The following is a 27,773-nucleotide window of genomic DNA, read 5'->3' as shown; positions in this document are numbered from 1 at the left end:
GACTTCTCCTCCGCCGTATACACGCAAATTGTCAACTCTATGCTTTCGTAAGGATGTTTGACTATTTTGAGGATTTCTCTGCGAGAATTGGGAATGTTCGGATATAAAATTGTATTCTTGTTGGAGTTACGCAATTGGGTTGGCTTATAATATTGAATTTGTTAAACGATAGAAAAATTCTGTTAAGAGGAAAGTTATAGCAGTGTCTATTTTCCTACGACTTCATTTTCTTTATAAGCGCAACGATGCATCAAAATTGCACGAAAGATTCAAATACAATTATATATTTTCTTTTAGTCTTATCAATCTTTTGGAACATTCCGCAAGTGAGCAAGTATTAGAGTGCCACGTTTCAGAAATCAATATTTCGTAGGGTGTCTGAGGTCTTTGATAAATCATGTACTTTATTAAAGATATTCTGCTTTCACATAGTTTCTCTATGTTTTTCTTTAAAAATTAATAACAGTAGCTACACGCTAATAGTATTAATGTAATTAACGCAATGATAGTAATATCTATTAATATTTGTCATAAAATTAGGTTTACAATAGAAACACTATCAAACACTCAACTTTTCAAGGAATCCGAATCTAAGATTTTCAGGTTGGAAATTGTCGACTAACGGTTTCGTAAAGATAATCTGCAGAAAAAATTGTATTTATTGTCAAGGAGAAAAGAGTTAACAAAAGTAGTATTTAGTCTACGTATTTACATACGTAGTCGGATATTGCCAGTGTCAAATGAAGGAAGAAGTATCTATAAACTGATATTTGTATGTGCTCCGCACGCTACCAACAATGTATGAAATAGTACTTGTTGAAGTGGTCACTACTTTTAAGAAAACTCTACATCTGGTCTTTTTAGTTTTCTCAAGCACCGAAGCCATCGACAGCGCGTAGACAAAAGACTGCGACGAAGTCAGACCATAAACAGTAGACAGGCTTCGGGGTTTTCAGTTAGCGTGCGGATCTGGACCAGCTTAAATTGTATTCTTACTTATAATTACACTTCTATTTAAATATATTTTCTGCCTTACAATTTATCCACAAGTTTTCTCTGTTTACACATCGAATAACCTCAACAGTACTTTTATCGTATTTTACGTGTTGCGATAACAATGAATAAATACAAAATTCCATCGAATTAACAGAAACTGATATTTCTTACACACTTAAAATAAGTTTATCTGTGTAAATAGCTGAAATATCACACTGTATATCGTCGAAGGGGTAACAAGGGGCACGGGGACCAGATGCACCGTTTCCTGCGCATCGAATGTTCGAATAGCTACCAATGATACAGATGTTAGCAGGATTATTCTGTGGTGTTCATCGAAGCGAAGCCGAAGTCACCAGCCTCGGGCCCGAAAATTCAGCAAAAACAGCCAGGGTATTAAGGGTCGGCTAATAACGCGTAATACCAACCACGTCCCTTCCTGCTCGCACATTTTTATTACCCCTCTACCTTTTCCCCCCTTTTTGCCTTCTCTACACGTTTTTGGCATTCGGTAGCCAACCCCGTAGTCTCGACACGCCATAGGTGAATCCCGTATCGAGGGGTGGTATCCGTCAGGGAAAATAAAAAAAGATTACGCACATTGGGCCACTCGTTCCAGCGTGACACCTCGTACCCCCCGACGCGTTACGTCGCGATTATCATTTTGAAATCGACTAGAAAAGCCAGTCAGTGACAATAGCCGGCCATGATGCGTTAGTAACGGCCATTCACCGACCGGACCAGCGAAAGAATGGAATGGATGGATAGAGGGGGGAGGAGGGTTACATCAAGGGAAGGTTTCTAGACGGAGAGAGAATGAGAGGGATGATAGTTACACGATATATTCTCGAATGGGAAACCAGTACAAAACGGTATAGGTACGTAAGGTTTTAGTATAATTTTGTAATGTATGAAACAAATCGTGTAACTAAAATTATATTTGTTAAATACATTCACGGTGAACATAAAATAAAAGTAGAATTCAAAAGTTCAAACATAGCTCTCAAATCGACGATAAACAAAATCTTTACATATACGATAAAATTTACTATATCTTACCTACGTGACGTTCATGATCGTATTTTATTTATAATTAATAATCGTATTTTTTATAGTTAAAATTACTCTTATATTGTTGTATCGTTATATTTAACATAAAACAATTAATAAAATTTCTGCTCTAATCAATAATTCGTCAATTCTATGTATAATGGTCCACAAAAGTATTTGAATAGCTATTGTAAGAATCTTTCACGAATTTCTTAATATATTTTGGAGATTTCATTAGCGTCGTGAAGAAACACGAATATTATATGATTATGTCGGTAAAGTTTGAAACAAATCTGAATATTTTTATAGAGTTTACAACAAGTCGAGGCTGTTGTCCTTTTAGAATTATGAAGTCACGAAAATAAATGCTAAATAGTTTTACCTTGCTATACGGTTTCGTACAAGTGACTATCTAATCTGGTTTTGCTCGACACGCTTCGAAAACCAAATTTTAATGTAAAAATAGAAAGATATGATAAACGCAGCTGTAAAGAAATCGCGTCAATTAATTTTCACTATTTCCATTCTCTTGGCGACATAAGTTTATTCATAGTAAATGACTTAAAACTCTACAAATTTTCATTCTGTACATTACAATGATATTTTCAAACGCTATCCAATACGTAATTTAAAGCTTTACGAATTTTCATAATAAACATCACAATATTATTTTTGCCCCCAAACAAATACCACCGAACGAAAATCTACCTAATCCAACTTTCTCAAACAACTATAGTAATATACTTCGACTCTCTTAGACATTACAAGACAACATTAAGAAGACAACCAACCTCATAAGTAACGTCACAACATTTAAGGCATTAATATACTCGGTACAGTAATTGTTCGAACGAATTCCAACCCCTAATCCAAGGGGTACGTTTTCACCGCGAGTGTTTCCAACTCGAAACTTCTCCACGCGCATATATTCGGCATTAAGGACTGAGAATCCAATAAATTTGTCCGTGGGATTAGGCATTAGACCGAAGCGGATTATACGTTGGATTCCTATCCTGCGCCCGCGGGACGATAGCGATCAACCCTCGCTCTGTCACTCTTTCCGTCTCTCTCTCTTTAAGCTTCCTATAACTAGCGATGGGCTCAAGTGCGTCGGAAGTAGATTCGAACGTTGATTGACTATTAGATGCGAAGCCTCCATAAGTGTTACGAGAAAAAGAAGTGGTGCTTCTAAGTAGAAATCCAATCTATCGTATACGTGACAGACTCGAACCCTCTATGAGTATTTTGGGAAATAACGAAGGTTTCCAAAGTAGAATCAAACGCTGCTCGAATAAGTCTTGCTCAGCTTTTTTCTGTTTAAATTCTAACATTTTGAAGCTTCAAAATTTAGAGACACCGAAAGTTGAAAACTTGAATACTCGAAGATACATAATTATAAGTAAATCCTAAAAATTTGCAAATACTCGAGCGAATCATTATATCTTAAGAACCCTCTGGAACGAACGCTGGTTCTACGTATCGGATTTGGTTCGGATTTATGAGTACGTATTGAACTTGATCCCATCGCTAGCTATAGCGTATAACATATCACAGCCAAGGATGATCCTCCTCAACTTGTATCAGTTGTTACAAGCCACTCGATATACAGAACCCTGTTACCCTCGTAATTACTTTCGCGCGATGCTAGCCACAAGAAAGAGATATTAAAAACGATTTTGGAGAATTTTCAAGCGCGAGTAAGCTAAATATATCTATACACTATGGGGTTCGACTCGTGATGCAACTAAAATCATAGAGATTTTATGGCTTGAAATAAGATAAAAATTAAGAGTAATAAAATTGTATTGGAAGCGTATCGTCTATATTGTATCCGTATGCCCACTTATTATGAAATACCATGTCTGAATATTAATTCATTATAACTGCCAACTTTCTCCTCTGAAATTATTATGCAATAGAATTTAGAAATTTCAATCAATTTTATGTGGATTAAAAAAGAGAAATTTTTTAAATACATATCATTTTAATAATACGTATGTAGGGTGACAAAGATATTTGAACGCTTAAAATAGAAAGCTTTTATGCGTATAGTGGGACGTAACTTCATTATCATTACAGCAAAGAACTGCCATGATTTACACTGGTCAAATCCGAAAATCTGTGTACCAATTATTTACAAGATATTTATTACAAATACATCAATATTTTATATCAACGATAGTATTTAGCAAATAGGACAATCATGAAACTTGTCAGTATTATCTACACAGACAATAGTTAAGAGTTTGATTTAAATCGATATCTGAAAATTTATATAGAAGTAACGAGATGTTTATTAGAAATATATCAGTATTTTATAAACGGTGCACATGGATCAATCACGAATTTTTTAAGTATTACTTATATTTATATCTACTTATATCTACTCAGAGGATTGTCAAGAATACCCTCATTGTATGTACATTGATTTAAATGGATATCTCGATTGATTCTGAAATATAGACGTATGTATCATAAATATGAGTGGCGGCCTGCAGTGGTTAACTACCTTTCTACATTTCTTCTAGGAAATGTGTACGCTTAGTAGCTAATAGTGAAAGAACGTAGAAACTGTTTGTCACAAATCAGCGCTCTATCAACGTGGTTGTGATTGGTCAGTGACACGACGAAAGTGACAGGTTCATGTGTGTGAGAGAGACAGTGATCGAGAATTATTGAAGAATCCGGATCTCTTCAAACGATGATATCTCAGTAACAGAAAATCTGACCGAAATGAAACAAATAGCATTTTGCAGGGAAATTTACTCTTTTTGTCTCCAACTGAGTTTATAGACCTTCGTTAGTTTTGTAACAATAATTCTTTAAACTTCTTGTGGTTTTAATAGGTGTTACTCATATATTTAAGTTGTATTACAATAAATATGTACTATATTGTAATATATTTAATACAAAATATTTTTTGAAAAAATGTGATAGGTATAGAAATGAACTCTTTCCGATTTTTGTGTAAAATGGAAGTTGTATTGCCGGGAAGAATTCATTTGTACTTTTAGTATATGTGTATTTAACAAAAAGATTAGAATACAGCATAAACAATCATCTTTAGAGTATAATTGTTAAAAATAGTCTCACTGAATGTGTGATTGTTTAAATATTTTTGTGATTTTCGCGAACTATGTATATCATTATAATTAGACCAAATATCTTGTAATTTCTATATATGCAGGTATGTAGATTTGTTTTAAATTTTACCAGCATAATTGTAATAATTGGTTGTTATTATTATACTACGGGTTTTTGTACATTTACAGGATATTTAACCTCTTAGGCACGATGCGTCACTATAGTGGCTTTCGCGGATGTTATCTTATATTACGACGCGCCACTATGGTGGCTCATTCTACTGACTCATTCGCTCACCGTTTGAACTAAATGATCAATTTCATTTGCCTTGCTTCACACCTTTTTTGTCTTCGCAACTTTTTATGACAGTGTTAACAATATACCGACAGAATATATAGTCTTTGTTTTTGATACGCCAGTGTCAGATATCAATTGCTGCTTTTCGTTAAAATAAATGTACCATTATTAGATGGTCTTTTTAACATGCCGATCCGTATTCTTATAATTTTTTAGAATCTTTAAGCTCAAAATGTCGCTTCAAAATAGAAAACGAAAAGCAATTTGAAAAACACTATCACGCTATGAGTGTGAAAATTGTGACGTGGGTCTATGTGTCGTACCGTGCTTTAAAATATATCACACTCAATTGTATTATTAATTATTAAAGTAAATTATTAAAGTTAAAGTGTATGCGTCATATTTTTAAGAAAAATTATAATTTAATTACCAAAAACTTCATTCCAATGTGCTTGCGTAGAGAACAGCATTATCCGTTACACATTACAGTGCTGTACCGTTTACGCGTAATTCGCGTCTAGCTCTACCGTATAGAGAAATAGCCTCGCACAAAATTCAACCGTGCCTAAGAGGTTAAAAATAAAAAATTAAATATAAGGCACAAAAATGCAAAAATGTATAAAATAACTAAAGTATAGTGCTCGTTATAGTACATATTTGACGAACGCAAATTCTACTCAGGTCCTATTTCTTCAGTTGTGTTGATAGAAATATGGAACTGTACAGATTAGTTAAAAAAGTGTTAATGAAATTTTAAAATGTCTTGTATAACGCACATAATATATTCACAAAAGGTGTCTAATATTCGAATACTTTCGTGATTAAGTTCCTATATGTCTTTTGAATTAAAAAGTGGTCCATTTGGGGATTACCATTGATTTTATGAAATTTATACAAATTTCTTTTTACAATCTCCAAATAGAAATTATGTTAACTAATGGGTTAATGCGAGTCATTATGTTTTCTAAATCATCCATTCTGAATTGTTTACCCGCTCATTACACAGTCAAAAGGTTAAAACATTAACACGTAGTCAAATGAGCGCTGTGTAACGTTCTCATTCATGTTTGTAATGTTATCGTCATAATATTTTCATGACAAAGAAGCAAATATGAAGGACTGTGAACGAGCGACAGCTAATGTTAAATGGTTGGAAAGAAATGCGAAATCGTCTATACTGTTGTACACTGTACGTTCAATGAACATGTTACATAGCAGTGTTTATGGTGCTGTCGTATGAATACAAATAGACTATAACTTTATAGATCCATTCAAATGAATGAGACACGCATGTGTTTTATGCATATGTTTACGCACGCGTAAGAGAACAATTAAAGGGCAACTTACCAAACGTAACAAGATCTTTTTAACCATTTTTCGTTTAATTTTCGTATACATACCTATTTGATTCTTACGTTTGTTTTTATACTGTTGATGTAAGAGAAAGACTTTCTGTATTTCAATTTGAAGCGTAGAGATTACAAGGGATCTGTACATCTAGAATTGTTTGTAATGGCTCTAGAAGTAGACTCTCTTAACGGCTCAGCGAACGATCGAGAATTTCAGATTTTTTAAAAAATTATTCAAACATTTAAGAATGCGATGAATGCAAGAAGGAACATACGTGGTGATCTTACCGCAAATGTCAATTTTATAATGTGAATTTGTGTAAACGGAAGGGTAGTTAGAAAAACGTGAAAAGAGCTTTGTGAAAAAAAAAAATGTTAATCAGTGGCAAAATTTCACACATTTATAAAATATGTGTTGCGCCAGTACAACATTGGGAGGGTTAATATAAAAATATTAACAAGTTAAGAGTATGCATTATTGAGTATTCGTTTCTACTTTATACAAATCGAAAAGACGGTCCAAGCACTCGACAACTAAACTTGGTGTCCTCATCCAAATCTCCTATATTCCCATCAGTCTAAATCAATATTAGAAGAAAACTAAAAGAAAGTGAAAAAAGGAAGGAGGAAGACCGAATGGAAACCGATTGAAAACGCGTTTCATCTGGAAAAGAAACGGAAACACGGTCGAAGTAGGGGAGAGCAGAACGAAAAATGAAAGGTTTCAAATGAATCGCGTAATAACCTCTGTAGCCTGTTGGTTTCTTTCTCCTTCTCCCGACGTTTATTCTCTCCCCTTCGTTTGCTGCCGATGGAAGAGCTGCTTATGTATTCCGGTGCACGGCTGGTTGCACCACTCCTAATGGAGTTTCCAATATTTTCCTTTCCGTCGACTCGCCTCTGTTCCTCGTTCCCTTGTGCACGTTCTCCAGCCATCTCACCAACCCCGCCGTCGTCTGTTCACACTGTGTTGATCGATTGCCAAACTCCTTCCGCTTAAACGTGCCCCTCTCTATCTCTCTGACTCCCTTTTAGTATCCTCTTCTTGTAGCAACGTGCTAATTGTCGTTAGCTCGTTAGGATTGGCCGCGACATTTCCACCTTTGTAATTGTTTCTCCTACTTTGTTTACCTATTCGCCATTACGGGTTAATCGTTGAAATTTTTAATATATGCATCGAAACTCTCATCGATTTTTCTCCGTTCGTTTGCGAACATTAATTGTAAAAAATAAAAAATATATAGCAGGAATGATCTTATTTAACAAAAATAAAAGTATTTGGATATATATAACATATAATTGTATAACATGTACTTAGAAATACTCCTTTTTTTAGTATTTTTATTTTAACAGAAAAGCTGATACATATGATAAGGATGATAGTGCAGCTTACATTAGCTGGCAGGGTAAAGGTTAACTCAAGTAGTAGAAATATGATATATCTGTAGGATTAGGGAAACGATGCAATGTGCGATATGCAATAACTACGAATTGAAAACTAAAGAATATATATTGTACAAATGCAGTATTCAGCGTGTAGATTACATATTACAACTGAATACCGTGTGATATTGAGAATAACTAAAGAGGAGCAATATATTATTTTATACAATGTTAAAAATAACGGAGAGACAAAAGAATATTTAGAATAGGAAATAAGAAAAATGCCTATACTCATCGAGACAAGATCATAATAGGAGAAAATCGTGAGGCGACTATTATTATTATCATTATTATTATTATTATATTAAAAAAAATATAAATTGCCTTTTAAGTTTGTTAAATTTTGTACATGTTTATATATCATAATATAATATATATAATATATATATAAATATTAATAAAATGTAAAAGTTTAAAAACTTTTAATAGTTAAAAAATTGACAATTTTTCAGTTGTTTTGTAATTCTTTAATTTTAGGTACTAATGAGAAAATATAAATTTACGTTTCAGTGATATCGTAATTTGATTAAAATAAAACGGTTTTTTCTCTTCACAAATATTCATATTATTATTATTATTTGAAGATCACAGGAAAAAAGTATAATGCGAATAATGTTGTTGATTTTTAAATTTTTATTTTACTTTATAACAAAAAGAAATACTTTAATATCTTCGATATTTTAATATTATGACGGCATCTTTCAAAGTATTAAATAAATGAAAAGCACGTGTTTAGTCTCAAAATGAAGTAGAAGAACAATTTCAGTAACATGGAATTAATTGATGTTATACTATAATATATAGGAAACGTAATTTATGCGTTACGTGTTCTTCATTCGTTATATCTAGACGCTGATGTTTATGCAAATTCAAATTTTTACGAATACATCGAAAGAAATCGAGCTTAGGCAGAAATTTGTTTCATTCTCCAAATGCTATAATATGTAGATGGTTTATCTTCGGTATTTTATATATTTGCATATGTTATAATATGCACTTTTGTACCTTCCAATGTGCCTCTGAATTGTGCATAATTGTACCTTTAAATTTTGCTAAACTACTTAAAAATCCAATGCAATTGTATCACTATTATCACTATAATGAAATTCAACTTTTACGTATCCTACCCTACTTCGACAGAACATTGAGCAACGAAGCGGAACAATCGTTCTAATATTGCTCAAACAGCGAAAAGTGTCAATTTAGTTGCGTCGATTAACGAGTATATACTATGTCGAATTAGATTTTCCTTCCTCGTACTCGAGAGTCTCGTAATCCAACCACTATGTAATTAGAAAGTAACGATCTTTTGTATCTTTCGGGCCACCGAAATCTTCGGCAGTCACTAAATGCCGTGAAATCAGCCGATGATAACATAGATTCGCGCTGCGCGATTACTTCCGGCTTTTTGAGTCGCGATGTACTTTTGCAAGTTTCGTCTTCAAACTCCCAACCGCCCTTTCCTGTTACCCCTTCACGGCATCCTCCTTTTCAATCTCCTCTTCCCTTCTCACCTCCTCTCCTCATCTTTTACCTTCCCTTCTTTTCTCTTTCCCTTTTCTCTCTTTTCTTTTCTTCTCTTCTCTTCTCTTCTTTTATCGTAAGGTCGACATTCTATTTTTCTCTTACTCGTACATAATATATCTATTATGTTTCCTTATCTTGTTACTCTTCTTTTATCCTTTGTTTTATTCATATTGTGTTTTCACTTTTGATATGTATTTTGTTCCTTAAATATATGTTTTGTCTTGAAATATAACGAAGTATTTTGATATTGGTGATTTATGTATCAGAAGACTATAGAAAAATAATTTTGAAAAGCTATTTTATTATTTCGCAGCTTTCTAGTATTCCTGGAAAAGAAGCTGGGATGTACGTACAGTATATTCTGTATTCGTCTTATTCATATATATTCATTTATTATTATTTTTAATAATTATTATTTACTTTTCCACATTTTTATTACCCCTTTCGTCTTAACATTACCTAATCCTAGTTTTTTTTACCTCTGTTTCTTACTATTTTTCTTTTATTTTCCTAGTTTCTTCTTCTTTTTACTAGCTTATCTTGATCTTTACTCGATTTTTAATCGTGTTAAATAATATTATAAATTGATATTAATTTATAACGTCCAATATGAGTAAACTAGATTAAATAGCATGTAATTCATCACTGTATGTCCACAAAAAAATATTCATCCATTAAGAATAGAATTTATCGCATAAATATTAGTTCTAATATTAAGTTCCCGATTATTCTCTCTTATACTAGCTTCTTCTTTATACTTTTCTATATAACTTTATTATATAGTACTAATCAAATTTATACAGTACATATGACACCTCAGAATAAAATATACTATCTAAAAAAAAAAAAATAAATATTTAAAAAAATAAAAACACTACGAACTATTAATAATGAAGAATATCGCAAGAATCTAAGGAAGCCATTTTCCAAGTAAATGAGCATCTTCAATGGCGAACAGAGCAGGGGATCCAGAACGACTATCACCGATTTTTAACCGCGGCATCGTATTTGCAAGCAAACGATTCCGAAAAATTTATGAAGTTGCCAAGTGCAAATTTGTATAAAAAACAAACAGTATTCGTCCGTTTACGATTACGTCAAAATTTTCGTTCAAGGAGCGCTGATGTCGAATTTTTTTTAATTTTAGTTTGGTGATAACCTTTTTCGGATGACGTACAAAAGAAAAATTTTGATCGTGGACAAACGAATACTGTGCGTCTTTCACAAAAGTTTGCCATCGAGGGTGCCAATTTCGCAGACCTGATTCTTGGAATTAATTTCTCTCTAATCAAGCGATTGTCCTGACTGTTACGCGAGCTGTACGAATTATAACCGAACCAGTCTGCGAACTAGCGAAAAGCGTGGGGTTACCGAGATTGCGACAAAAGCTCCGAGGAAACTATGGATCGCAGGAGAAGCTTTAGTTGCATAAACGGAGCTTAACTATACCTTGATATAAGTTGTGAAACGGCAGTTGAAACAGGATCATAAGGATCATGAGTAGGGATATGCGTAAATATGTCACAAGTAGGACTTGATTCGAATGCTTTATAAGTATTTTGTCAAATAAAAAAAGTTACATCCAAGTAGAATCGAATAGATCAGCTGCTCGAATAGATCAGGAACTTCACGAGTGTTTTAGTAGAAATTTTCCATTTGATCAAAATTATGTCTCTCGACTATTGTTCTTAAATATTTGCAAGTGTAAACGTTCGAATAAGAAGTACAGGAATCCTGTCTATTGTCTATAATTTTACAGGATTTTCTTAAATTTGTTGGAAAAATTCAGTAAAATAGTAATGTCTTTCTGACTCTAGTAATTCGATTGCTATTTGCAAAAGATTCCATTCGTGCGAATATCGAAACAGCTTTAATTAGGTTTTCGAAAGTTATAAGTACTCGTTTCAAGATTCGAAACCAGCCTGTGAAGATCGAATACTTGGCAAGCATAATGAATCAACTATTATAATTTTTGATTCGAAATCTATGAAACCTTGCGTATTGCATTTTATTCGGATTTATAAGTACATATCGAGCTTGATGCCATCACTAAGCACGGTAACCTTCAAATGCATAACGTTGCCATTTGCAACTTACACATAATGTGTATTTGACATGTACTTCATTATGATATTCGATACATACATACATACAATTTATTATCATAATAAATTCACACTACCAGTATTATATGTTTCGATATAAATTGGTAATTTCAAAATTTTTTAATTTTTATGAATAACTCATACATTTTAGAGTTAACGTATCAATTAGATCAATTATATTCAATTATATTTACAAAATATACCAAAAAGAATTCTTAATTTCGATATCAATTAAGAACGAACCTCAATTTCCCATTTTCCTCAATTACACATATCCAAACCAAATCGTCAACAAGAATCACACGCAATTAACACCTCAAAATCAGAATCGGAAACGTTAAATTACATTGGTCAAAGCTTAAAAGCAATTGACCGGAGTGCTACACAGAGCAATTTGTATTGGAGCCACCCCGTTAACCGCGATGTAAATCAATGACCAAGGGTGATCTCTTCTCTGGTTGGGATGAATGGCCGCGTTGAAAAGCCCTAATTCGTTTACGACTTGCAAAACGAGCCTTTTGGGAGCACGCAACTGGTAGCCAAACAATTTCTCTATCGTTATACATCCCCTTGATTCGTCCCAGGGGCTGCATCGCCAAATAAAATCGACCATCGACCGGTGGTCTCGCTCTAGCAACTTCAGAACGCGAGGGTGGTACGTGTTCGTTTGCATCGGGATAAGAAACACGTTTTCATACTCGACGTTTATCATACCGTCATTGAACTAATTAACCTAGATATCCTTTTTTCAAATTTTGAAATACTTTATTCATGAATGGTATGAAATACACGAAAAAAGTAATATTATATAATACAAATATATCTATTACTAAAACCAAATTATTTAAACATCATGTATATTGTGGTATTTATTAAATCGTAATTTCATTTTAGGTCATACAGAAACATTTGAAGGACAACAAAACTGAAAGAAAAATATCAAGAAATGTTAAAAACTCGCTTGCAGGACTGAACTCGTAAAGGTACTGCTACCTCAAAAACTGCAAATTTTGGTTGTGTTATTGTTCAAACGAGCGATTTTAATTCTTCAGTATCGTTGGATTATAGATGTCTGCACATAATTATTTATGTCAGACTACTAAAATTTAGAGTATTGAATTTTATCTAACAATTCTCCGTGATAAAGATTCCTGATAAAATGAAACTAAATTAAAAATTTCAAAATTAAATAATTTTTAGCTTGGATTAATTATGGCGCCCAATGATCCATTGATACAAGTTAAGAGTTAATACACGTGAAATATTCAGGCTCCTTCCTTGCACATAGCAGCTACAGAATTTGATGATTATGTCATTGCAATCGTTATCGACAACGGTCACTTGTGAAACAGTGTTCGTGAATCTTTACGCCTGCGAATTTAGCCTGCATGGATTCAAAAAACAGTGGGAGTAGAGGCGAAAGAAGGGAAGAACGTGCTTGGCTAGACTGACTTGTGTCATCGATCAAAAGGTGAAACAGTAATTAGAAGTCATGTCAGGTGCTGTTGAGTAGCAAACAATGTGTTTCATCACGGAACCTTCTCTGTTTGATGCGTGATTTTTGTCTACGTGGATATTAATACACTTTCTGTTAATTTTTGCGTGCACTGAACATCGTTCGGTGTTCGATACCTATATATACAGGGTGGTTGGTAAGTGGTGGCACAAGCGGAAAGGGGATGATTCTACGCGAAAAAAGAAGTTGAAAAAATAGAATAAAAAATTTTTTTTAATTTTTTTTTTTAATTTTTCCATCGAGACAACGATCTACAGTGAGATCCGTTATAACGTACCGAGCGAAAATTCAAAGTCGATTTTCTCGAAAACAAAGCCTCAAACGAAAAATTTTTATTCTATATTGTCGAATTCTTTTTTCGCGTAGGATCACCCTCTTTCCGCTTGTACCACCAGTTACCAACCACCCTGTATATACAGTGAATGACGAGGGTATTTGAACATTTACCATAGAACATTTTGTAAGTATAGGTAATACATTTTGAAATTTCATTAGTATTATAACGAGACACTGTTATGACTATTTATATAATTATCTATATAGGTCAAATTTGAAACCGATGAGAAAATGAATATAGAAATTATAAATACATATTATATTGCAAATGTATATTGAATAAAAAATTAGTATACAGCTTGAATTATATTAAACATGTGCTTGTTTTTATAATAAGTGTTAATTAGTTAATTGGCTGTTTAAATACTTTTGTGAATTCTGCGAAATATAATATGTACATGTACACATACTTATACTAAATATTTTGTTAATTAAATTTTTAAATATTTCGTATAATAACATATAATACAGGATATTTCAGAATATATGGGAAATATTTTATGGATGACTTCAGCACATCTAAACAATAAAGAAACTTCGTATAAACATATATTCTATTTGATATTGTTCCCTAGTCATGCCGAATTTCATTTTCGGCTATTATATCTGCTTGCTTTCATAAGATACGTTCGAAATGACCTTCCTGCATCTGAATTGTAAGCTCGTAGACGTCTTACCAGAGACGAAATTGTGTAGAAATTCGGCTAAGATACGGTAAAGTATCATCGTGTATAAACGGTACAGATTTGTCTGTTAATCTATTACTTAGGAGAAATAGATTATATAAAATTTAGATTAAATTATCATTTATTATTCTAATTAAATTATTCCTCATTATTCCTGTTCCATATAGTCTAAATTGTTGCTGGTGTCTTGGTGTACAATTCTCTATAATTCGAAAATAAAGTCAAATAGAACATATGTCTATATGAAATTTTTTGTATTCTTTCGATGTACCGAAAACACCTCCCAAATATTTCCCACTTATTTTGGGATATTCTGTATATTCGTGAAAAATCTCCATAAATGTTCGAATACTTTAATGGGCATCTGTAATACAGGGTGTCGCAGGTTACTCTATAAATCTCCTTAAATTTTTCGTTATTCGAAACCAAAGCGTTATAAACGGAATTTATTCTGTTTCGAGCAGCCATAATGTTTGTAACTGCTTAATGGAGATGTTTAGCTTTTTTGTAAGTGAATGCATCAAGTATATACGAAAGTCAACATTATTCTTTCAAATGCAATCGTACAATTTTTAATGTATCGATCGATTCATCTCAGGATTCTCCATAAAAAGATATTTACCTACTTATCTCGGAAAATCGTGACTTTATAACATACATTTTAACTTTTCTTTTGTAAAATCTATTATAAGATTATATAATATTATTTAAAAAAATAACATTGACCTTCATATTGTATTATCGGAAAGTTAGGATATAAATTTTTTCCCGATTACTTACAATTTATTAATATTGAATTGAATATACAGGTGTTAATTGGACAGAAAACGATGTTTGTTTAACTGAAACTAAATGCGATACTCGTATCTATCCCAAATAACTTTACAGTTATTTGGCAACTCTCGTCACAACGAACCTAACACTCTCTCTCTCTCTCTCTCTTTCTCACTAGCAACTCTAACAACTCTACAACTCGATCAATTCTCTCAACTCTACTCTCCGACGTCTCGATCAACTCTTTCAACTCTACTCTTCGATGTCTCGATCAACTCTTTCAACTCTACTCTTCGATGTCTCGATCAACTCTTTCAACTCTACTCTTCGATGTCTCGATCAATTCTGACTCTCGCAACACATACTTTTCGACTCGCATACTCTGACCTCTCGCATACTCATCCCTCCTTGAAACACGAAACCGTCCTTCTGCTCTAACGTTGTTTGTTGTTTTTTTTATATCTCTGTAAGAACTAGGTGACTTTAGTCACATAGGCGCTCTTAAATGTAAACGAACCACAGAAAGACGACGCACACGGTTTTTTCTAATTTCAACCGACCTCTAGTTCAAATTATTTTACGATATTACAATATGTCCTTCACGTATCCTCCTACAAAAAATCTAACTACATTAAATTACTTCCTCCTCGAAACAGAACAACATCTATTTGTGACATTTTTCAAATGACGAACAATTCGGAGAGATAATTGCGTTTATAGATTAAAATGGAATATCCTGTAGTATAATTTTGATGAAATTGATTTGCGTTAGAATATTGCAGAATACTGTATTTCATTGGAATTTATGTCGATGTGTTATGTTAAAATGTCTTTTTCTAATTTCTAATGGTTTTTTCTAATTTCAACCGATCTCTAGTTCAAATTATTTTACGATATTACAATATGTCCTTCACGTATTCACATACAAAAAATCTAACTACATTAAATTACTTCTTCCTCGAAACAGAACAACATCTATTTGTGACATTTTTCAAATGACGAACAATTCGGAGAGATAATTGCGTTTATAGATTAAAATGAAATACCCTGTAGTATAATTTTGATGAAATTGATTTGCGTTAGAATATTGCAGAATACTGTATTTCATTGGAATTTATGTCGATATGTTGTGTTAAAATGTCTAATATGTGTATATATGAACTCAAAATTAAATAACAAACATAGTTTGATAATGTATGGTTTAGAAATTAATCCTCTATAAAAATGTGACTTGCTATACATATTATTCCTTTGTAACCTTCATATTGACATATTATGATTATAAAGATCAATCGTTACAATTCGACATATTTCTAATTTAAAAATTAGAGTGTACGTTATTTAAGATAACTAAGTGTCAAACTATTTTTTGAAAATAATATAGTTCCCTTCTCTTCGCTATCGCCTTACAGTTCTCAATTTAAATCTCACCAAATTTGAACCTAACTTCGAATGAGAAGTATCTCTGTATATTTTCATCCCTTATATAACAGTAACAAACGAAAACAAAGCTTGAGCGCAACATAGACGCGTTGTTTCGAATTCCCCATGGGGATCTGATTGCAAACGAATGCGGCAGGGGTTACAGTCTCCCTTCATAGACGATTAATCCAGTTTACTCGCAGACGTTGCTTCGGTATGGGGTTCCTGTAAGCCGAGAATCCGCACAAACGTCCCTCCCGCGCTTAAATATATTCGATTACGTGGCTTGGCCCTGGACGGACTCTCTTCTCTTGGCTTTCTTCTCTTTTTTCTTTTCTTCTTTACACTCAGCTTTGTCGCTTTCGGCTATCGCTTTTTTGACCCCTATACTACTTTTCAACCCCTTTCGTTACCGTAACTGGAGGATTCACGCGTTACTGTTTCATTCCATGTGAGATTCACGTTTATACTGTGTAGTATGTACAATGACTGATAAAAGTATTCGTACGTCTACCATAGAATATCTTTATATGTATATTTTGGATATTATACAAAACATTAGCTATAATAATGCTAATATAATAATGTTAAGCTTAGCTAACTATAATGAGACACGACTGCCATGATTATATTGGCAAAATTTGAGTTCATTCTAAAAATATATATAGAAGTTACAAAGTATTCACTGCCAACTTATATTAACTAAAAAATTAGTATTTACAGTATAAATAGCCACTGTAAGTCTTAAGCACATAATATGTGTTAAAGTATTCAAAATAGGAAAGTATAACATATATAATATGTTCATAAAAGACGTCCGCAATTATATGAAATGTACGAATACTTTATGAGCCATTACATATTTTCGGATAGGATAGAACACATTGAGAATTCGGTAAATGAAATACGTGTTTTTTAAACTTTTAAATATTGAAAACATGTAAGAACAGTTTATTAGCCATCGTAGTAGAAGCATGTATAAAAATTTCATTCTTTTATTTACGACGCTAAATCAAAAAAACAAATTGTCTTTGGCTACCCAAATTATTATTTAATACGTAGATGTTCGTGCCTATACAAATTAATTTATTACTCCATAACATCACGGATTTTACTGAAAGATATTCCCATTTCGTCATATCCAAGCAATTCGTTCAATTTGAATGCCATGAAAAGTGTATAGGGTCTGAAAAAGTTATTTGTCGATCCATCTCTGATCGTTACATGGACCGGTTTAAAATTTTTTTTATAAAAGAAAAATGAAGCAAAACACTTAAGATACATAGATAGTACGTGAAGATCGCACAGAAACAGAATGATAAATTAATTTTTATCAACTTTCTGAATTTGATGTCACTTTCAGTATGACATAGTTGAAAGGGATACACGAATACATACTTACACACAATTAATATTTTTGAAATACTCAACATATGTATATTTAATCTGAAAACTAACTGATTGATACTGCAGTGAATTTAGAAATTGGTTCTTTACAAAAATCTGACATCATATTTTTCCCTTGTGCTCTTTATATGACACAAACCATGTTAGAAAGATTGCAGACTATAATTTAGACAAGGGAAACGTAGATGTGACACAAATGTTATTAAAGTGTACAAGTGTAATATTTTAATAATTCAGAAAGTTTACCATCATACATATAGGTACGTACATAAAATTTTAGATTTTGGAGTTTTATTATTATTTTATTATTATCATGTACCTGTGCTCCTTGGAGTTTCGATTGTGTTTTTAACAGCGCGTTGAACTTTCTTCCGGCGTAATGTTTCGTGAACATTATAATTCACACTCATCATTTTGGAACCGCGAGCTTGCGAAATTTACATATAGATATAAAAATTTACATAAATTCATATTTTTATCAATATAATTGGTAATATAGAATCTATGTAGGATATTCTACCTATCAAATATTATAGAGAGTACTTTATTCTGGGTATTTTGTATATTCCATTTTTAAACTGCTTTTTATGCGAATTTTGTGTATATTTGCATCTTCAAATTTTCCATAAACGCATAAAAATCCGCAATCTACTCATTGTTTCACAATGCATTACCAGCACTAACTATTCTATCAATTTTATCAATCTTAATCTACCTCTATCATTAACTCCAACTCATAAAAGGTCAAGGATACTCATCATGGCGATTTATCTTGCATTTAACGTGGATTCGAGCAGTTTTCTCGTCTCTTACTTTCTCCCTATTATATGCTCGATGTATAGACACGTTCACACACAGAGGTGTAGTGGAATAGCGTACAGAAAAATGAGCGAAAAGAAGAGGTTTAGAACCGAAGACAAAGATGGAGGCACGAAAAAAACAGCAAAAGAGAGAGCGAGAGGGATAAAAAAAAAGGAGAGTTAAGCCTGCAGGCTGCAGGCAAAGGTATCAGGCACTGGCAAAGCGAAAGCAGAAGGGAGACAGGCATCTCGCCCTTCTTTTGTCCCTGAGCCTCGGTCCGATATTGAAATGGAGTCATTTGAGTGTGAATAATTTGCTTTAGCCAGACCACCCCTCCGCTTGCCCCTACTTGCTATCCTTTCCTTCTCTTCTATATTCATCTCTGTTCGCTGCCAGACTCTCCCTTTTCTCTCTTATGAGATCGCCCTTCGACATTGCCACATTCCGCGAGTCACGGTTACCGATTCGTACTTTCTGATGATTTTATGTTAACCCTCCATAGGCAACCTGGGTCGTTTACACCCCGGGCGAAATTACATTCGCGAATTTCTTGGAAGCGAAATTGTTATTTTTTCTAAAAAACCTATTAACATTTTACTTAAGAAACGTTTGACAGAGGCATTAATAAATATCCTAGAAATTTTCCTGATATTTTGAAGGTCTATTTTGAAGGTCTGAAGAGCAGCAAAAGAGCTTGGCGTTAACATACGCAACTCAGCTTATTTACGGCTAATGCGAAAATACGTTTGTTCGTAAAGGCTTAAATCTTCGGATGATACGCGAATTCTCATAACGGTGCAAAAGTAAGGGTAAGGTCAGTGTTATTGGTAGATGACGGATATTTATGCAATTTTATAATATATTTTTATGAGTGAAACTAAAGAAATGGAATTTAAATGGGAATTTACTTCATCTAATAAATACTATAATAAGCATTTTACTTTGAATATTTTATATATTTTTACACAGACATTATACGAAAAATATAATACGCAAGTTTTTATATGTAAAATAATAATTAGACTGCCGACATTTATAGAATTTTATATTCATGAATGAAATTAAGGAAATGGAATCTAAATAGAAATTTATTTAATTTATTAAATATTATGATAAGTAAGTACTCTGCTGTAGATATCGGTTTATACATGTACACACGTTTATACATTATATACATTTATTTGTTTGTTAAATCTGATAGGAAGAAACGACTTATGTTTAGCTGCCTCTTGTCGTTATTTTCAATTCATTGCTTCGAAATATGTTAGAATTCAAATTGGCAAAATTAATTTATGAGAAATTAAAAAATAATATCAATTACAAGTAGAAGATCAAAACAAAAAGTGAGGAAATAAAAATTTGTAGATAACTAATTAATTAAACTCAACAAACCCAATCTAGATATAACATACTTACATAAGTCACAAGATCGAAAGGAAGAAAACAATTAATTGATAAAATTTTATTTCTACTCATTATGTAAAAATTCGACCATCATTTTTAAAAATTCGATCACAAATTCTGCAGTGTATGTACTTACAATTGTAAAACTCATAAATATATAGGCAACCAAAATTAAATTTAACCACAGATAAAACGTACACAGAGTAAAAAACACTGAAAATCTGATAAAATTCTATTTTCGTTGATTTCGTAATAATTCGACCTTTGTTGTGAAAAATTCAATTAGGAATTTGGTCGTGTTCGAAATTTGCGGATCAAATTTAACGGCGTCTGGCGTCGACCATGAGATTTTTTTGCGAATTGTCGCATGAATCACTTGCTGACAGAATTGTATCTGTCATTATAAATTCTAGAGGATGAACGCACGCTCGACCCTGATATCGCCGTGCACGTTCTCTTCATCCTTCTTTTCTCTGATGCTGCTCGAGGATCGAGTTCACCACTGAATTTATTAGTGCGAAAATCATAGTCACGCGTCCTGCGTGCGAAGAATCAATTAAAATGACGCCTGGAGCGTGCCGTCATCGATTCGTCGCCTGCTTTAATATTAAATCGACGTAATCGTCACATAATCGATGTCGATTCACGATACACACGAATTGTATATTAGATGTATTATATATAGTGATTGCAAAAAGTATTTGTACATACATACATATCCATATATATGTACCTACGCTTATTTTTCAATGGAACGTTTTTCTAGCAGATGCGTTTCATTTCCACAGTATCAATTTTTCGTTGTCATATGAAAGGAAGTACTTACTAAATAACATGAAATTTAATTTACTGGAATCTAATTAGTTAGTATATAAATGCTATAATAAACACAATAGTGTGTAAATACTTTCTGTGAACATTGCGTACATATTACACATACAGTGCTCACGAAAGCTTTTTTTTTCAATTTATTGAACGTCGTTATTTTTTTATTTAACGTCGCGTTATATTATTAGCCATTGGCGAACACGTACTGTTACTTTAACAATTATAAAACAACATTCCTCAACTTTCGTTAACTATTATTTGAACCGTTAACGTGGAAAATGTGTAACGTGTATGTTCATAGTATACGAGGCCCATGAAACATTTTAATATTTCATTAACACATATTGACAAAATTTGAAGCCAACTTGGAAATATGCATATATGGAAATTACGAGACATTTATCGCAAACATATATTCAGTAAAAAATAGTAAATTGAAAATTTAGGAAAAACGTAGCCATCTTAAGTACCTTGGTACTCGTACATAGTAAGTGGTAAATATGGTCTTGTTGAATATCAAAATTTATTAGTATAAGTAATGGATAATTAACTGTTTAAATAAATCGTGATCGGAATATTTGTAAATATGTATCTTGTAAATTCTACATACAGGAGGCATTTATGAATATTTACATATGTTCCTTAAATATAAAATATTGTAATAAAAATATTCTAACGCAAATGTAACATATTTTCCTGATTCTGTCGTGTATTGTATAGGTACTAGAAAATTGTATACTACACTCACACATACACGCAGAAAGCGGCCGTAAGTTACGAAAGAGAGAGTAGCTAAAAAAAGAACAAAGCACAAGCTCTATTTACTAATTACGAATTAACGATAATTTAGTACTTTCAATGCATAATTTTATCATGTTTACTTCAGGTTTCTATGTACGATCTGTGATTCGACGTAATCGATGTTCTTTCGTCGATGTACAAGAATCGGCCATGGACAATGAATGATAAATTCTTGCTGATTCAGATGACGACTCGTAGAATAAGAATGAGACTTAGAAATTTGTGATGATTAGCATATGTGGGATTTCTCGATTTAGATTAAAAATATCGTGATGACCGTTTTGATACCGATACGTTTACTAAATTTTACTGTTGAATGTTATTCTGCTGTCGTACGTTATTAACTTGATTGTACGTACAGGGGAATATTTAAGGGATTTTTTTTTTATTTATAGGGAATTGTCTTCGAAGTACGATTAGAAATTTGATAGCTGCCGAATGTCGTTTTTGAATTAGAACTGCAGCGTGTTATTAAATGTTATATATATTTATATATACATATATATACATAGACAGATGTTTGTTTCACTTATTAAGCGGTATAAAAAGTACTGTATTTTAGATATTTTATGTATTTATTCTTATATTCTTATATACATATATACATATACTTATTTTTTTATATACATTTTGTGTATTATGTACATTCTATGCATTTTTTCAGCTTTAAATTTCCAATAAATGGACAAAAATGCGCAGTCTAGTAATCTAGTAATAAGATAATTGAATGTATGAAATAGCGTAAAGGTTAAGAGAATAGTCAACGATCGAAATCACTCTAAACCTTATTATACCTCCACTCGCTTACTATGGTAGAAACTAAGATGAACAAGAAGTAAATTTAATTCGAGAAAGAAGGTAACAAAGTTCGAATAAACGAAATGTGGTGTTCATTGAGTACGTGTCTCGAAACGCCGAAATAAACGAAGGTAAGACGCGACCGGATGGTGAGCCAACAATGATGGAGGATTCATCAGTGTTTTAAGAGGTCAATGTCACTCGATAGCAAACTGGCATAATTCTTTTTAAACATGCAGTGCGCATACGAGACTCAGTGTATATAATCCAGCTCGTCGACTTTGGAAATCAGTCAACTCGACAGTTCAACCGAGTAACTTACTAGCACCACAATGAAGGTACTTCTTACAATTAACGTGATATCTTCAAAGAACAAATTCGCAATCACTTTATTACAAACATCAAAAATTTCAAATTTTACTTGAACAGTTTTCGAAATAATGCATATATTATATATACGTTCAATTATCCAACAGCAAGTTGTTCTTAAGTATCGGAGAAGCTTTTTTTACATTAATTTTAATTTAATATATTTAAAGTTTGTTAAAATTTAGTTCTTAAAGATATGTAATTGGAATAAAGAGAAATTTTTTAATAGTACTAATTTGATACTTTTATGATTGATTGTAGATATGTACTACTACTGTCTATTAACAAAAAATAATTATAGACTTTGAGAAAAATTCAGGACAAGCAACTTTGAAATTTAATAATCAATTTTTTGCCACAAAAATTTATTTGATCGTAAAATTAGATACGTAGTTTTGCGTCTTATTGGACATTTCAAAAGTGGTTATTTAAATTTCTATTTGTAAGAGTCATATTTTTAAACCAAAAAGTTGTTTCTTTTCGAACAATATTGGGCGCCAAGTAAAATGAACAAAGATAGTAGATTTCGATTGGAAGGACACTATTAATTTAATATTTCACTCTTAAAAACAGCTCTTCGTCGCTTTCGTTCTTCTGACCGCCACGGTGATGGCAGAACCACCAAGATACCGTCCTCAACAACAAAGGCAATTCTACTTCGCCAGACAGCAGGAAGAAACTACCACTGTTGCTAGCGCACCTTATGCACCTTCTGGATGGAGGTCACCTGGACCAGCCTTCAATCTTCCCCCAAGAGAACCTCAGAGACAATACGGAGCACCTAGCGCACCTCAACAGCAATATGGCGCACCTGCTGCTCCTCAACAGCAATATGGCGCACCTGCTGCTCCTCAACAGCAATATGGAGCTCCTAGTGCACCGCAGCAGCAATACGGAGCACCTGCTGCTCCTCAACAGCAATATGGAGCTCCTAGTGTTCCTCAATCACAATATGGGCCACCTGCGGTTCCTCAACAACAGTATGGACCACCACAGGAAACTACTACTACGGAAGTGCCAGATACTACTGAAGTAGATACGGTTGCTAGTGTCACTGAGTCTGAGGTAAGAGAATTATAATTTGGATTCTTTTGATATTTAAGTATGGTACCAGTGAGTTTGAGATAAGAGAATTTCGTTTTGAATTCTCTTTATTTCATGTTTAATACTATTATAGGTTTAGCGATGAATATTAGGATTTTCTATATTGCATTGCCACAAATAATTGTCTAAGATCAAAATATGATTTGTATACACATAAGTGTGTAATATATAACGCAAAGCGCATATTGCAATATTCAGTAAAAGAAATAAATCTCTATTTAGATTTCATTTTTTAAATCGTGTTAATAAAAATATGAATTTCTATAAACATTTACAGTCTAATAATTATATTATAACAATTACTTTGAAAATATTCGAAGCTATTGAACTTTTCAAACACAACAACCTAAGCCACATTTTGTTAATTTTTAATAAGAAAATTATATTCGAAATTAGTGTTATTACAAATCATAGTCATAGCTTTAAAAGAAAATTGGTTTCGAAAATGTCGAATCAGTTCGTCAATCCACATAAAACATCTCAAACACAGTAATAAATCGATCTAAAAGGAGACAATTAAGTTATCGTCGGAATTTTCGAAAACGTTCAATCGAAAGAATGATAACGAGAATGATCGGAGGAACTGAAATCACGGATCACTGCATCACGGATTGTATCACACCGCCTTTGAATTTGGTAGGGGCACACGCGTGCCTGCACAGCGATCGAAAGTAAACGATGAGTAGAATACTAATGTTGTTAAGACGGCCGAAAAAGGAGAACGAGACAGAAAGGAACCCAGGGAAAGACAGGAGCGAACGATTCCCTGACGCGATTTAAAATTCCGTGGAAACCTCGCGTTGTGTTTCTCGTGTAGCCTTGTGCCAAACGGCCCTGCACTTTCCCAATCTTCTTTTCTTCTCCTTCGTTGTACCAAATAAGACGATAACAAGTCTGATAATACGTAACACGATGTTTCAACGTCGATGAAATTTAAGCGTCTCTTCCGTTCTCTTTGTGGAGCCTTCTTTACTTTGCTCGTTTTAGCGGGTGCAGCGAGAATATATATGAAATTGGTATTGTTGCTGGAGTTTTTTTTTTGACTATAAGAAAAATTCTTAGAACTTTTAGAAGAATTTTTTAAATACGAATAATAGGAATCTTATTTTTAGGATTAATTAATTCACAGATTTTTAATAATATTTTTAAAGTAGGAAGTCATTTAGTTTTCAGATTCTTAATAACATTTTTAGGCTGGAAAATTTTGTAGTTTTTAAATTCCGCATATGATTTTTGGAAGAAGGTTATTTGTTCGTTTATCGGAGAAGATCATATTTTGATTCATTACTTTTACATAAAGAATCATTTCTGTTTCGGTTGTACCCTATATAAATCTAATTCTATTCCTATTTTTCCACTTTATCAGTCCGAGCCCGTCAACTCCGTGAACGAGCTCGATGACGAAGAAGTAGATGAACAACAGCCGCAGCAATCTGGCGAGTACTACGTAGCCTTACCCGATGGCCGTCTTCAACGAGTCCGCTACGTCAGCCGCCAGAACATCGAAGCCATGAAGTACTTCGCTAAGATTCGTGCTGAAAACGTGGAACCACTCCGTGGACCCATCTACGCCTACGCTCCTCTCCAAAAATTGCAAATCGTGCCAGCTGGACTGCAAGTGTCTGTCGCTCCAGTTACACCGATCGCAACACCAGCCGAATCGAAACCGCAAAAATTAGAAATTCAACCGGTTGCTACACAAGTACAGTATCAATACGATAATCCTGCTGGAGTACTTCCATTGGGCAGTGGATCTTATGCTGCTTACACTGGACCAAGCGACTCTAGATACTTTTTGACCTTACCGTAGGTCAATTAGAGGACTTACTTGTGGATTTAATGGATTTATGCGTAATTGTAAGTTGACGAGGACCATGAGCGCCCTAATTTGAAAGTAGTTTTAAGAGAATTGTAAATGTTACGTACATACGAGATATGGATCGTATTTTAAGTTACTTGCGGAAACAATAAAGACGACGTTAACGAGCAATGAGTAATTGTTATTTGAATCTCTCAGGAAGCAAACTGATCGACTCTGCTTTTTGTCGATTCTTCAATATCATTACATATTTTATATTTAATTCTCAAGGAACAAATGACTTTCATAAGTTCATTTATTGCAAAGATAGTGATATAAATAATAGTAAATTCTAAATTTAAAGAATAGTATTTGCAACACCATCGTTCTTTTCTGCTTTTCGAGTTGATCAACGTGACTTTTAAACGACCCATTTCTAGACTATGGATGATTACGCTTAGTTTCAGTATAGGAAATTTGAATGTACAATAATTCACATATAAGGCACTTTGAGAAACAAATCTCTGTTTAAATTGGATACATTTCTTTAGTTATATTCATAAAAGTATGAATTTGTAAATATTGAATATTGGATCTTTGTGTACGTTGATTATTGGTATCGTGTATTTGAAAGAAAGCTTGATGTCTTTAACAAATATTAAAGAGGAGAAATTAATAAATTAAGATGAGAAGATATCGAATCGAAGAGTAAAGTAGTAGAGCGAAGAAAGAAATTTGAGAAGATTTCCTCAATGATTCAGACTTAACATTAACGTCATTCTTAAATACTATAAGCACATAGCACTTGATAATTAATTTCTTCAATTTCAGGTTCTACAATCAACCGTATCAATTCAGAAATATAGGTTTTTTTTACATAATCAAGCAAAACATCAATCGCTTAGAGTTAACTACGCTGCGAATCTTAACTAGCTAGCAACAATGAAAGTCAGAAATCAAACGAACCGCCTTTATCCGAGCCATATTACGTACCAATACAAGCATATTGAATAACTATGCGGAGACAGGGGGTATCGAGATGGTAATGGGAGAAATCCTGTGAAAGAATTTTCTTAGCCACGGCACGTGGACACGAGCACAGAAACGCGGATGTGTTGGTGGCAGACCCGTCGGCATGTAGACGCGCCTAACCGCAAAATTCCAGAAATTTAATATCTCGCTCGACTCTACCGGGGTTGGCCGTTTCATAAGTTCACTCCGACACAGCCAATCCCTCGTCAGGATTCTCCTGAAATTCTACAGCCACGTTCCAACCCACCAAAATGTTCCCCCCTCCCTCGCCCTTCTCCGCGCCATTCCATGCTTTTCATCATATCCCGCAACCACCGCGGCCAGTTCTCTTCTTTCTTCCCTTCTCCTACTTCCTGGCCGCGGTAAAATTGAAAAAAGGGAGGAGAGAGTCGGTTTTCCGTTGTTTGGATAACAATGACTAGATATGTATATATTGCTTTTTCGTTTATTAGACCGATAACATTTGTTAAGAATTAGAAACGATTTATACTTTTTCTTTGAATTAATTGGCAATGGTTTGTTTATTGATGTATATTGATAGTATTTTCTATAAAAGTTATTTTCATAAATTAGCAATGATCTAATTATCGATATGTGTTAATCTTGATTTAGTAAATTGGTAACATTTGTTGCATATTATTTTGACGAAATGGTACTTGGGTTACTCGTTTAGAAGAAATTATGTAGTTAAATTGTGAAAAAGAAAGATAGAAAATGTACGTTTTTAGGCGATATAACGCCTAACAGAAGAAAGACAAACTACGCACAATTTCTGATAAGCGATGTATCACATAAGCTTCTACCATAAAAATATTTGATCGCCAAAGTAACAAGGTTTTAGTTTAT

The 27,773-nt window shown here is 33.1% G+C and overlaps 2 protein-coding genes across 4 annotated transcripts in view; one reads left to right on the top strand and one right to left on the bottom strand.

The window, feature by feature from the left end:
- LOC126867245 (paired box protein Pax-6-like) overlaps positions 1-27,773 on the bottom strand; it is a 154,924-nt gene that overhangs the window by 17,162 nt on the left and 109,989 nt on the right. The gene's annotated exons all lie outside the window — the stretch shown is intronic.
- On the top strand, positions 16,136-26,087 carry LOC126867258 (uncharacterized). The gene is made up of 3 exons (XM_050621531.1): positions 16,136-22,962; positions 23,567-24,058; positions 25,464-26,087. Exons 1-3 carry the CDS (start codon positions 22,957-22,959, stop codon positions 25,905-25,907), a joined length of 942 nt encoding a protein of 313 aa, XP_050477488.1. The 5' UTR covers positions 16,136-22,956; the 3' UTR covers positions 25,908-26,087.

Source organism: Bombus huntii, chromosome 7 (assembly GCF_024542735.1).
Source record: "Bombus huntii isolate Logan2020A chromosome 7, iyBomHunt1.1, whole genome shotgun sequence".
Classification (NCBI taxonomy): domain Eukaryota; kingdom Metazoa; phylum Arthropoda; class Insecta; order Hymenoptera; family Apidae; genus Bombus; species Bombus huntii.
Note: the sequence above shows the minus strand (reverse complement) of the source record. Positions and strands in the feature narration are given on the sequence as shown.